The sequence below is a fragment of the Cetorhinus maximus genome, chromosome 16, assembly GCF_964194155.1.
Source record: "Cetorhinus maximus chromosome 16, sCetMax3.hap1.1, whole genome shotgun sequence".
Classification (NCBI taxonomy): Eukaryota; Metazoa; Chordata; class Chondrichthyes; order Lamniformes; family Cetorhinidae; genus Cetorhinus; species Cetorhinus maximus.
This window is the reverse complement of record NC_135894.1, coordinates 106,429,035-106,443,541: the sequence shown is the minus strand read 5'-3', so window position 1 is coordinate 106,443,541 and position 14,507 is coordinate 106,429,035. Positions and strand designations below refer to the sequence as shown.

The 14,507-nt window shown below is 46.8% G+C and overlaps 1 protein-coding gene across 1 annotated transcript in view; it reads right to left on the bottom strand.

Moving 5' to 3' along the window:
* The window catches only part of LOC144691868 (cytochrome P450 2J1-like), a 148,984-nt gene that overhangs the window by 114,376 nt on the left and 20,101 nt on the right, over positions 1–14,507 (bottom strand). Inside the window, exons 2-3 of the mRNA XM_078560444.1 lie at positions 456–618; positions 224–364 (exon numbers count right to left, since the gene is read on the bottom strand). Of these exons, the coding sequence (XP_078416570.1) occupies positions 224–364; positions 456–618 (304 nt within the window). The remainder of the gene's footprint in view (positions 1–223; positions 365–455; positions 619–14,507) is intronic.

Genomic DNA, 14,507 nt, shown 5'->3' with positions numbered 1-14,507 from the left:
GTGTGTGGGATTTTACTGTGGGAAAATTGACTGCCAAGTTTCCTACATTACAACAGAGACTACACTTGAAAAAATAATTTGATTGGCTATAAAATGCTTTAGGACATCCTAGGTGGTGAATGGCACTATGGAAATGAAAGATTTTCTTTCTTTAACCCAACATTGAGCAGTAATATCCAAAGTCCTCATTGACCTCAATTGGTCCTTTTCCAAACAGAATTACCATGGTGTTCTGCAAATCGCGCACTCAGACATCGGGCTTCTGACATGATCCAGGGTTTCACCTGAGGGAGCAAATTGCTGAGATGTGACACAGCAAAGTGGCGTTGTTCTCTCCACTCACTGCCGTTGGAAAATATAATCCCTGGGAAAGAAAAGATTGAGTTGTTTTGAAAGGGAATTTGGATATATGGAACAGGGACGTGGTGTGGTAAGGGCAGGGCATTGTCACTAACCGTGTGGGCCTTTGAGTCGCAGGAATAGTGGTGAAATGGGTCTTCCAGAGAAAGCCTCACCGTGATGTACCAATGCTTCTCTGACAATCGAGTAGCCATCCAATATCAGCAAAAACTCTGTTCCCAGGGACAGGCTGAACATGTTACCATATTTCCTTCCCAGCTTTAGGAAAAAAAGGATATTTAAATTTCACAAGATTAATGCTGGAAATGCAGAGAATCCACATGAAACAGCAGAAACACAGCCCTGTTTAGATGCCATCTGGAGTGACTGCCTTCAGTTCTGGCATAGTACGGGTCAGTAAGGTCAGTAATGACTAGGATGAAGGTACCAAATGTATGGTAGCTAAATTTTGTTTTAAATTCATTCATGGGATTTATTTCAAGAGGACTAGAATATAAAAGCAGGAATGTGCTGCTGAGGCTTTATAAGGCTCTGGTCAGACCACATTTAGAATATTGTGAGCAACTTTGGGCCCTGTATCTCAGGAAGGATGTGCTGGCCCTGGAGAGGGTCCAGAGGAGATTCACGAGAACGATCCCAGGAATGAAGGTCTTAACATATGAGGAACGTTTGAGGACTCTGGGTCTATACTCGATGGAGTTTAGAAGGATGAGGGGGGATTTGATTGAAACTTACAGAATACTGAAAGGCCTGGATAGAGTGGACGTGGGGAAGATGTTTCCATTAGTAGGAGAGACTAGGACCCGAGGGCACAGCCTCAGAGTAAAGGGAAGACCTTTTAGAACAGAGATGAGGAGAAACTTCTTTAGCCAGAGAGTGGTGAATCTATGGAATTCATTGCCACAGAAGGCTGTAGAGGCCAGGTCATTGAGTGTATTTAAGACAGAGATAGATGGGTTCTTGATTGGTAAGGGGATCAAATGTTACGGGGAGAAGGCGGGAGAATGGGATTGAGAAACTTATCAGCCATGATTGAACAGCAGAGCAGACTCGATGGGCCGAATGGCCTAATTTCTGCTCCTATGTCTTATGGTCTTATGGGATGTGGGCTTCGTTGGCTGGGCCAGCATTTATTGCCCAACCCTAAGTGCCCTTAAGAAGGTGGTGGTGAGCTGCCTTCTTGAACCGCTGCAGTCCATGTGGTGTGGGGACACCCACAGTGCTGTTAGGGAGGGAGCACCAGGATTTTGACAGTGAAGGAACGGCGATATATTTCCAAGTCAGGGTGGTGAGTGACTTAGAGGAGAACTTCCAGGTGGTGGTGTTCCCATCTATCTGCTGCCACAACACTCAAGAAGCTGGACACCGTCCAGGACAAAGCAGCCCTGCTTGATTGGCACCACATCCACAAACATTCACTCCCTCCACCATTGATGCACAGTAGCAGCAGTGTGTACCATCTACAAGTTGCACTGCAGGAGTTCACCAAGGCTCCTTAGATAGCACCTTCTGAACCGACGACCACTACCATCTAGAAGGACAAGGACAGCAGATACATGGGAACACCACCACTTGGAAGTTCCCTTCCGAGTCACTCCCCATCCTGATTTGGGAATATATCATCGTTCTTTCACTGTCGCTGGGTCAAAATCCTGGAACTCGCTCCCTAACAGCACTGTGGGGGTACCTACACCACATGGACTGCAGCGGTTCAAGAAGGCAGCTCAACACCACCTTCTCAAGGGCAACTAGGGATGGGCAATAAATGCTGGCCCAGCCAGCGACGCCCACATCCCGTGAATGAATTAAAAAAAACACCTCCTCCATTGAAGAGCCGGAAATAAGCAACCTGGAAGACCCATCTAGAGCAGGCTTGAGGTCACAATCTGATGATCATCGCATGGGCACTTGTCCAGCAGGAGGAGACAGGTTTAGCTGAGCCCCCCAGCATGAGGAGGGCTGCTGGGGAAGAGGCACCTGTCAGCTGGGAGTCAAATAACAAACTTTGGATTTGGCCTCCCTACTCATCATGGAGAGTCAGCAGAAGGCAGGGGAGTATCACACAGAGCTGTTGGAAGCCCTCAGCAAGGAGGAGTGTGTTCGCCTGCCCTCTGGTGAAGTGTTGTCCACATGTGCACGTATGGAGTTCTCCCTGGGGAGGATGGCGGACACCATGGAGGCTCTGGTACAGCAGAGCGTGGAGATGCATGCAGACCTCTGCTCCATTGAGGTGGCCATGGGTGAGTTCCTGCAGTGGCAACACAAGTGGGAAACCGGGCAACTCGCTTTCTCTCCAGTTGTTCCTTCGCCTCAAGGAGTCTGGCTGGGGCCCTTGGGTACCCAAAGGGAGGTGGAGTGGCAGCTGGATACTCCTGGATCATCCATTCAGGAATCTCAGAGACTGTCTACTCCCTCCAAGTGACTCCCTCAACCTCATCCTCTGTCACCGCAGAGGGAGCAGCTGGCCCACAGGAGGACAGCCAAAGCAAGCTGGGGCCCTCAAGGCCTCAGCTCTCCATAGGACACATGTCGATGTCATCAGAGGCAACAGGGCCAACAATTGCGCAGGCTGCGGATGTCAGGGCAGCACCTAGAAGAAGTGGTAGGCCTAGAAAGGTTAAGAAATTTTGATGACAAGTGGTTGCATGGATGAACACATTCTGTCACTTTATAATCTGAAAATATACTCACTTCCACTGAATAATGTGTAATGTTGTCTTTCAGCTTAATTTGCAGGCTTTGCAAGTGCTCTCCCTGAATCCCCCCACCACCAGCGGTTCAGCTGCATGCAGTCGGACCAGGAGTGAATCTGGAGGGAGAAGTGTTTGTGTGGCAGAGCCTTTTGGAGCCTCGAGCAAACACTCTTCCACGCACCCGGACCCTTCCTCCAGCACATTTATCTCAACGTCGAACATTTTCAATGCTGCCTGCTGGGTTTTCTTTCAGTTATCCATCTGGGCCGACCTGCATCTCCGCCCACCCACTGATCACATTCCCACGCAGCACTCGTGCCTGTCCAGCATGAGGCTCTACTCACTTTCCATTTTGACAACAATGGCCATAGTCAGGTTTCTGCTCAATTCCCCTGTCCTTTCCCTTCCCTCAGCCACCCATGTCCTTTACCCCATCACAGTCAACTCCTCTTGAAGAAGGGGCAAATGAATTTGAAACGTTAATTCTGTCTCTCTCTTGACAGATTCTGTCAGACCTGCTGAGTTTTTCCAACATTTTCTGTTTTTGTTTCAGATTTCCAGCATCCGCAGTATTTTGCTTTTACCCCCTGGCATCACCTTCGACCCTGCCACCATTACCCTACAGTCCGAACACTTCTCCTTCATGATTGTCCAGGTGAATGTGCACATTCCCTACCTTCCTGAAAATCCCACCCCATCCAGAATGACCTCCCTGACCTCCTCCTTCCCACCCCCAGGGTCCATGTCCCCACCAACCACTCTCACTGCCACTTCCACCAGTACCCGCGAACCCTCACTCTCCCACCCTCCCAGCTCCCTCTGTCCCCTCTCACACTCACCATTCCATCCTACCACACTCACCCTGAGTTCACTCCCCAGGAGGCTCTCATACTTGCATTTCTTACAATTAGACAATGTCATTTTCGTTCTTGAAGTTTACACAGGGTTAACAGTTAAATCTTCAGGTTTTTCTGATCTAACCTTTCAGGCTTCCTTGGCACAACTTTTCTCCTCGTTTATCTTCCAAGCTTCCTTCACACACTATGCCAATTGTGGCAAAAATAAATCTACTTCACTGGCACACATCAGAGCTAGCACATACTCACTGCTTAACCTTGCTCTTCTAATGTGGAAAATCAGTCAAGAGGTTCAAAAAAAAGGATTAGTTTCACTAGAGAAAAAGCTGTCACTACCTACTGAACAAACTGGAATCAGAGAACTTCTGTCCCAATAGAGTAGATCCCTGTTCTGTATTAGACTGCTCCCTCCCTTTCCAGACAGAAGCCACAAGTTGGAGAGTTAGCAATGAGAGAGTGGGTTAGGGAGCCAGAGAAAATGGCCAAGAGTCACGCGGCCCCATGTGGGGAAACTACAAAAGAAATCTCGTGACAGTGCTGGGATGAATCGACAAATAGGAGGAGGGTTAAGAAGATCAATGATTAGCTCCACCACTGTTGCAATATTTAGAATGATAGAACCATCGAAAAGTTCCAGCACAGAAAGAGACCATTCAGCCCATCATGTCTGTGCCAGCCGAACTGAAAAAAAAATCCAGCTGCCCATTTTAATCCCATCTTCCAGCACCTGGTCTGCAGCCTTGCAGGTTACAGAAATTCAGGTGCAGATCCGGGTGCCTTTTCAATGAGTTCAGGGTTTCTGCCCCCACCACCAAACCAGACAGCGAATTCCAAACACCCACCACCCCCTGGGTGAAGAAGTTTTTCCTCATGTCACAGAATCACAGAATCACAGTGCAGAAGAGGCCCTTCGGCCCATCGAGTCTGCACCGACACGTGAGAAACACCTGACCTACCTACCTAATCCCATTTACCAGCACTTGGCCCATAGCCTTGAATGTTATGACGTGCCAAGTGCTCATCCAGGTACTTTTTAAAGGATGTGAGGCAACCAGCCTCCACCACCCTCCCAGGCAGCGCATTCCAGACCGTCACCACCCTCTGGGTAAAAAGGTTTCTCCTCACATCCCCCCTAAATCTCCTGCCCCTCACCTTGAACTTATGTCCCCTCGTGACTGACCCTTCAACTAAGGGGAACAGCTGCTCTCTATCCACCCTGTCCATGCTCCTAATTATCTTGTACACAGGTCGCCCCTCAGTCTTCTCTGCTCCAACGAAAACAACCCAAGTCTATCCAACCTCTCTTCGTAACTTAAATGTTTCATCCCAGGCAACATCCTGGTGAATCTCCTCTGCACCCCCTCCAGTGCAATCACATCCTTCCTATAATGTGGCGACCAGAACTGCACACAGTACTCCAGCTGTGGCCTCACCAAGGTTCTATACAATTCCAACATGACCTCCCTACTTTTGTAATCTATGTCTCGATTGATAAAGGTAATTGTCCAAAATGCCTTTTTCACCACCCCACTAACGTGCCCCTCCGCCTTCAGAGATCTATGGACACATAGGCCAAAGTCCCTCTGTTCCTCAGAACTTCCTAGTGTCATGTCATTCATTGAATACTTCCCTCCAATCCTTCTACCAATCACCTTAAATCTGTGCCCCCTGGTAATAGACCTCTCTGCTAGGGGAAACAGCGCATCCCTGTCTACTCTATCTAGGCCTATCATAATCTTGTACACCTCAATCAGGTCACCCCTCAGCCTCCTCAGTTCCAAGGAAAACAACCCCAGCCTATCCAATCTTTCCTCATAGCTGCAACTTTCAAGCCCTGGCAACATTCTTGTAGACCTCCTCTATGCCCTCTCTACAGCAATTATGTCCTTCCTGTAATATAGCAACCAGAACTGTATACAAAATTCCAGCTGTGGCCTAACCAACATTTGATACAGTTCCAGAATTACATCCCTACCATTGTATTCTATACCTTGTCCAATAAAGGAAAGCATTCCATATGCTTTCTTTACCACCTTATCCCCCTGACCTGCCACCTTCAGAGACCTGTGGACATGCACTCCAAGGTCTCTCATTTCCTCTCCCCCTCCCAATATCCTCCCATTTATAGTGTATTCCCTTTCTTTGTTTGGCCTCCTCAAATGCATTACCTCACACTTCCCTGGATTGAATTCCATCTGTCACTTTTCCACTGCTCACTCAACCAAGCCATTGATATCATGGCTATGGGCCAAGTGCTGGTAAATGGGATTAGGGAGGTAGGTCAGGTGTTTCTCATGTGTCGGTGCAGACTCGATGGGCCGAAGGGCCTCTTCTGCACTGTGTGATTCTGTGATCATTCTGGAGACAACAGCTATCTTTTTCACTATCAGCTACACAGCCAGGGTCTGTTGAAATCTCTTTTGTTTTACTTTTGCCTTAATGGAGGTGTAACTAGGAGCTTGATTAATTAGGAGATTTAGGAGTTATTATAGTAGCAATTTGTAGACCTATGTATGCGCTTAAAACCTTTTCTTTTATTAATAAATGTTTAATTTAATTTTGTTAAAAACCTCTAAGTCTCTGCAGGCTCATTACTACTGAATTTAAGGCATGCATCTCGAAATAAAGTACAAATTGCAAAAGAGTTATAGCAGCTGTTTCAAGTTTCCCTCTGGGATTTCAGCAGCTCGGCATTTACCATCCACTTGCAATAACAATCTTGAAAGGTACACCATGTAAATCAGCCTTGGGGAAAAGCCTCTAGCCACTTTTGCAGAAGTCTGCTGTGTCCAGTTAGTAAAGTTGTGTTAAAAGCCTTGGAATCCCACTGTCAAGTGGGCGCTGTGGTAACCTTGTTGGATTGCTCAGTTAAATTTAAAATCTATTTTGGAATGTTGCCTTAAAGATCTGTTCACAGGGAGGGGGGAATTAGACGGAATAGCACAGTAAAAGCCCAGGGTACATCGTCTCAATTATACATTCTGTTCACAACATTTCAATAGAGAAAAAATAAGTTGTTAACCAGAGAATTGAAAGATTGAGGCACAGTTACTTTCAACTTTGTGTAATTTCTCTCTCTGTGATCCTTAATCTCTCCCTCTATGTATCCTGTCTCTCAGTTCCTATCTCTCCCCTGTTCTTTCTCATTCTCTCTGTTTCTACCTCATTTGCAACTCTTTCTGTCTCTCTCTCTCTCTCTGTCTCTTTCCCTTTATCCTGGGTGTGATCTTCATAAATGTACTGTGAAATATTTCTGTCAAACCTTTAATGATATCAGGTTGCTGCATATGTCAAGGGGCACAATGGACATGATCTTCCCCGCACAGCAGCTGCAAGAGAAATGCAGGAAACAGCACTAACCCTTGTACATGGCCTTTTACCTCACAAAATTCTTCAATGCTGTCAACTGTGAAGAATTATGGAACATCCTCCTCCATTTCGGCTGCCCCCCCAAATATTTGTCACTATCCTCCGCCTATTCCACAATGACATGCAAGACGTGATCCTGACCAATGGATCCACCACAGACTCAATCCACATTCAGACTGGGATCAAGCAAGGCTGTGTCATCGCACCGATGCTCAATGATCTTCCTTGCCGCAATGTTCCATTTCACTGTCAGCAAGCTTCAGGCAGGAATGGAGCTAAACTACAGAACAAGCAGGAACACGTTCAACCTCTGCCACCTGCAGGCCAGACCCCATCCTCTGTCACTGAATTACAGTATAGAGACGATGCTTGCGTCTGCACACAATCAGAGACCGAGCTCCGAACCATCATCAACATCTTCAATGAGGGCATGGGCCTTACACTAAACATCCATAAGCAAAGGTCCTCGACCAACCTGCCCCCTCCACACTGCACTGCCCCTCAGTTATCAAAACTTGCATCGAGGCCTTGGCCAACGTCGACCACTTTCCATACCTTGGAGGCCTGCTGTCAACAAGGGCAGACATTGATGACGAGGTTCAACATCACCTTCAGTGCACCAGCGCAGCCTTCGGCCTCATGAGGAAGAGAGTGTTTGAAGGCCAGGACCTCAAACCCATCGCCAAGCTCATGGTCTGCGGAGCAGTGGTGATACCCACCCTCCTATGTGGCTCAGAAAAAGTGCAACATCCCCACTGACATCCGGGAACCCCTGGCACAAGACCGTCCGAAGTGGAGGGAAAGCACCCAGGAAGGAGCTGAACACTTCGAATCTCATCACTAAAGCCAAACATCGACAGCGAAAGGAACGTGTGGCAACCCGGGCACCCCATCCACCCGTTCCCCCACTACCACCGTCTGCCCCACCTGTGACAGAGACTGTAGGTCATGCATTGGACTCTACATTCAGCTGAGAACTCATTTTCAGTCTGGAAGCAAGTCATCCTCAACCCCAAGGAACTGCCTAAGAGAAGGGACTATGAAATATTTCTGTCAGAACTTTAATGATATCAAGTTGCTGCATATGTCATGTTTCCAATTAATAGGGAGACATAGAGAGCGAGTTGATGGGGGATACAGAGACGGAGAGAAATTACCCCTCAATCCCTGCCCCTCAGTAAACTGAATTCAAATGGCCACCATGTATCTCATTTAGCCATCTCACCTCCCCTTGCTCAGTTGTCAGTTGCTGCACTTTAAACCATCTATTCCACTTCACTCTTACCTGCTCACCCTGATGGCAGGATACACAAGTCAGATGTCCACTCATGTTCATCCTAAATCCATTTCTGTCCTCCCCTCTTATCTATTTTCTTCAATTAATAGTTTTGTTTGCTTTCACAATTCAACTCACTTGCTTTGCATTAAATAAATCAAAAGAAGATATGAAAAGCTATGCTTTCTGCCATTTATTACTGTGTCTCTTTCTTTCTGTTTATCATGGTGTTAATGGAATAGCTGGGACTTTTAAACAAAGTGTTAAAAATCAAAATTTTAAGATTTAGTTATGTTAAAAACTGATAAGTGATGAATTTTCTGAAAGCATATTGAGCGATTTATAGGGAAATGGCCATTTTCTCTGGCTGGTTGATCCTCCCAGAGCTGCTGCCTGATCTCCGGCTCGATCCTACCTCCCCCTTACAGCACAAGGGAAGAGGCTCACTCTGTTAAAGAGCCACATGCAGCTTGTGAGCTGCGGTTTGGCCACATGAATGTCATGTGAATAACCTCAGGAGGTCCCCAGCATCACAGATGCCAGGGAAAAACTCAGCAGGTCTGGCAGCGTCTGCGGAGGGGAACACAGTTAACGTTTCGAGTCCGAATGACTCTTCAACAGAACTAAGGAAAATTAGAAAAGAGGTGAAATATAAACTGGTTTAAGGGGGGGTGGGACAAGTAGAGCTGGATAGAGGGCCAGTGATAGGTGGAGATAACCAAAAGATGTCATAGACAAAAGGACAAAGAGGTGTTGACGGTGGTGATATTAGCTAAGAAATGTGCTAATAGGGACATTAAGGGTAGAAAGCAGGACGAGCAAGGTACAGATAGCCCTAGTGGGGGCGGGGTGGGGGGAAAGGATCGAAATAGGCTAAAAGGAAGAGATAAAACAATGGATGGAAATACACTTAAAAATAATGGAAATAGGTGGGAAAAGAAATATATAATATAAAAATATAAATATAAAAAAAATATAAATTATTGGAAAAAGGGGGATCGGAAAGGGGGTGGGGAAGGAAGAGAGAGTTCATGATTTAAAGTTATTGAACTCAATATTCAGTCCGGAAGGCTGTAAAGTGCCTAGTCGGAAGATGAGGTGCTGTTCCTCCAGTTTGCGTTGAGCTTCACTGTAACAATGCAGCAGGCCAAGGACGGACATGTGGGCATGAGAGTAGGGTGGAGTGTTGAAATGGCAAGCGACAGGGAGGTCTGGTTCATGCTTGCGGACAGACTGAAGGTGTTCTGCAAAGCATTCACCCAGTCTGCGTTTGGTCTCTCCAATGTAGAGGAAACCGCATTGGGAGCAATGAATGCAGTAGACTAAATTGAGGGAAATGCAAGTGAAATGCTGCTTCACTTGAAAGGAGTGTTTGGGCCCTTGGACGGTGAGGAGAGGGGAAGTAAAGGGGCAGGTGTTGTACCTTCTGCGGTTGCATGGGAAGGTGCCGTGGGAGGGGGTTGAGGTGTAGGGGTGATGGAGGAGTGGACCAGGGTGTCACGGAGGGAACGATCCCTATGGAATGCCGCCAGGTGGGGTGAAGGGAAGATGTGTTTGGTGGTGGCATCATGCTGGAGTAGGCAGAAATGGTGGAGGATGATCCTTTGAATGCGGAGGCTGGTGGGGTGAAAAGTGAGGACAAGGGGGACCCTATCATGGTTCTGGGAGGGAGAGGAAGGTGTGAGGGCAGATGCGCGGGAGATGGGCCGGACGCGGTTGAGGGCCCTGTCAACCACCGTGGGTGGAAAACCTCGGTTAACGAAGAAGGAAGACATGTCAGAGGAACTGTTTTTGAAGGTAGCATCATCAGAACAGATGCGATGGAGGTGAAGGAACTGAGAGAATGGGATGGAGTCCTTACAGGAAGTGGGGTGTGAGGAGCTGTAGTCGAGGTAGCTGTGGGAGTCAGTAGGCTTGTGATGAATATTGGTGGACAGTCTATCGCCAGAAATTGAGACAGAGAGGTCAAGGAAGGGGAGGGAAGTGTCAGTGATGGACCACGTGAAAATGATGGAAGGGTGGAAATTGGAAGCAAAGTTAATAAGTTTTTCCAGATCCAGACGAGAGCATGAAGCAGCACCGAAGTAATCATCGATGTACCGGAGAAAGAGTTGTGGGAGGGGGCCTGAGTAGGACTAGAACAAGGAATGTTCCACATACCCCATAAAGAGACAGGCATAACTGGGGCCCATGCGGTTACCCATAGCCACACCTTTTATTTGGAGGAAGTGAGAGGAGTTTAAGGAGAAATTGTTCAGTGAGAGAACAAGTTCAGCCAGACGGAGGAGAGTAGTGGTGGATGGGGATTGTTCGGGCCTCTGTTCGAGGAAGAAGCGGAGAGTCATCAGACCATCCTGGTGGGGGATGGAGGTGTAGAGGGATTTGACGTCCATGGTGAAGAGGAGGCAGTTGGGGCCAGGGAACTGGAAATTGTTGATATGATGTAGGGCGTGAGAGGAATCACGGATGTAGGTGGGAAGAGACTGGACAAGGGGAGAGAAAATGGAGTCAAGATAATGAGAAATGAGTTCCGTGGGGCAGGAACAGGCTGACATGATCGGTCTGCCGGAACAGTCCTGTTTGTGGATTTTGGGTAGGAGGTAGAAGTGGGCCGTCCGAGGTTGGGAGACTATGAGGTTGGAAGCTGTGGAGGGAAGATCTCCAGAGGAGATGAGGTCAGTGACAGTCCTGGAAACAATGGCTTGATGTTCAGTGGTGGGGTCATGGTCCAGGGGGAGGTAGGAGGAAGTGTCTGCGAGTTGACGCTCAGCCTCCGCGAGGTAGAGAGAAAAGATCAAGAGCAGGTAAAAATCCAGAGGGAGGGGTCCAGGTGGAGGGAGAATATTGGAGGTGGGTAAAAGGATCTGTTGAATGGGGAGAGGACTCCTGCCCAAAGAAGTGAGCACGGAGACGAAGGCGGCAGAAGAAGAATTCAGCATCGTGCCGAGCCCGAAATTCATTAAGATGAGGGTGTAAGGGTATGAAACTGAGTCCTTTGCTTAGCACTGAACGTTCAGCATCAGAGAGGGGAAGGTCAGAGGGTATAGTGAATACACGGCCGGGGCTGGGATTGGACGACGGGATGGGGACAGAGGGACGGGCAGGGGTGGAGGGTCCTGGATGGGCGTTGGTGTCGATGAGTTGTTGGAGCTTGCGTTCCTTTGCACCTGAAAGAAAGAGACAAAGTTTCTTGTTGAGGCGTCGGATGAGACGAAGAATAAAATGAAACTGGGGGCACGGGCAGCTTAGAAATCGAATGTGTCGGCGCTGCTGGAGGGAGAGGTCGAGTGTGTTCATATAGTGGTGCATGGCACTGAGTGTGGATCTCAGAATGCGACGGGAACAGCAGTCCGAGGAGTGTTGTATGTCCCAGAGATACCTGTAATCCTGGGTGGGTTCGAAACATGAGGAATGGAACTTCAGTTGAAATCCACGTGGGGTAAGTCGGAGACGGAGACAGTCACTGAGGAATGAAATATGGCTGTGAAAGCGGGTTTTAGTAAACACCTTGTCAAACACCAGGAGAGAAATGGAAAGCAATGAAGGTGAACAAGGCAAAAGAGAGATGCGGAAATCCTGTCGGAGAGAAGAGCAATAATTCTTCAAGGTAGGCATTCCTTGAAGAGAAGTGGCAGTCAATTAAACACAGAGATAAAAACAAAAAAACTGCAGATGCTGGAAATCCAAAACAAAAACAAAAATACCTGGAAAACCTCAGCAGGTCTGAAAGCATCTGCAAAGAGGAACACAGTTAACGTTTCGAGTCCGAATGACTCTTCAACAGAACTAAGGAAAAATAGAAAAGAGGTGAAATATAAACTGGTTTAAGGGGGGTGGGACAGGTAGAGCTGGATAGAGGGCCAGTGGAGGTTACCAAAAGATGTCACAGACAAAAGGACAAAGAGGTGTTGAAGGTGGTGATATTATCTAATGAATGTGCTAATGAAGGGTAGAAAGCAGGACAAGCAAGGTACAGATAGCCCTAGTGGGGGTGGGGTGGTGGGAAGGGATCGAAATAGGCTGAAAGGTAGAGTTAAACAATGGATGGAAATACATTTAAAAATAATGGAAATAGGTGGGAAAAGAAAAATATATATAAATTATTAGAAAAAGGGGGATGGGAAAGGTGGTGGGGATGGAGGAGAGAGTTCATAATCCAAAATTGTTGAACTCAATATTCAGTCCGGAAGGCTGTAAAGTGCCTAGTCGGAAGATGAGGTGCTGTTCCTCCAGTTTGCGTTGGGCTTCACTGGAACAATGCAGCAGGCCAAGGATGGACATGTGGACATGAGAGCAGGGTGGAGTGTTAAAATGACAAGTGACAGGGAGGTCTGGGTAATGCTTGTGGACAGACCGAAGGTGTTCTGCAAAGCGGTCACCCAGTCTACATTTGAGACCATTTAAGACTGAGATGAGGAGGAATTTCTTCACTCAGAAGGCAGTGAATCTTTGGAATTCTCTACACCAGGGGGCTTTAGCAGCTCAATCATTGAGTATGTTCAAGACAGAACTCTTGTTTCTACATTCCTATGATGAAGAACTTCAATTACATAGATAAATTGGAGAAGTTTGGACTATTTTCCTTGGAAAAGGTTGAGAAGAGATTTGATAGAGGTATTTAAAGTGATAAGGGACAGAGGGCCTGGACAGAGTAGATAGGGAGAAACTGTTACCATTGGTGGAAGGATTGAGAACCAGAGGAAAAACATTTTCACACAGCGCATGGTTAGGATCTGGAATGCACTGTCTGAGAGTGTGGCGGAGGGAGGGCCAATCGAGGCATTCAAGAGGGAATTGGATATTATCTAAAACAAAGAATTACAGGGCTATGGGGTGAAGGCAGAGAACTGGCTCCAGATGAATCACTCCCTACTGAGAGCCAGCATAAATATGATGGGCCAAATGCCTTCTTCTGGGCTATAACCATTCTATGATTCTATGCCCATTGGAGTTTAGGAGAATGAGAGGTGATCTCATTGTAATATATAAGATCCTAAGGGGACTTGATAGGGTGGATACTGGGAGGATGTTTCCACTTGTGGGGGAGACTAGAACTAGGGAACACAGATTATGGATACGAGGTCTGTCACCTTTTTAAGGTGGAGATGTCGAGAAATTTTTTTCTATCACCCAGAAAGCAGTTTCGGCTGGGTCATTGAGCTTATTCAAGACTGAGTTAGATAGATTAGTTAGATGGATAGGTAATGGAGTGAATGGTTAGAGGGTGGGAGGCAGACAGGAAAGTGGAATTAAGACAACAACAAGATCAGCCATGATCTTATCAAATGGCAGAGAAAGTTCAAAGGGCTGAATGGCCTACCCCTGCTCCTAAATTCTATGTTCCTGTCATGAAGATATTAATATATATAATGTTATTGGAAATAATTTTTAAAATTGGACTTGTAGTAGGGTCTGTGTCTATGAGTGTATGTGTCTTAATTGGATTAAAGCTAGTTAGTCTGGGTGCTTTGATGTATAGTAGTTTTGAGAATGTAAACAGTAAGGTAGAGGGTACATTTTGTTGAATAAACCATTCAAAGACTGGGGGTGAAATCTTGCACCTAGCTAGGAGACACCAAGCAATATGTTTATATTATCAATAAAATTGGTACTATGAAGGGGGCTTTATTGTTGAGGTCGGGTTCATAGGGCCTGGTGATATAATGAGAATTTACAATCGAAGGGAAGGCTAGGTATTACCCAAGAGGAGCTTGTGTGTGCAAGTCAGAAGCATGTGAAATCTAAGCCACTGATAAGCCCTACAACTGCCTGTGAAGGAACCAAATTGAAAGAAACCTTATTTTGAATTTGTAAGATAAAATGTGCTTTGCCTGGTGTCTGTTTAAGTCTATGGGTTATTGTTGCCTTGGGGAAGATTGCCTGGGAGTGATTAATTTGGGGATTTGTTTAAAAGCTATAATGATAGTAATTTAGAGATGTGCATGTGTTTAA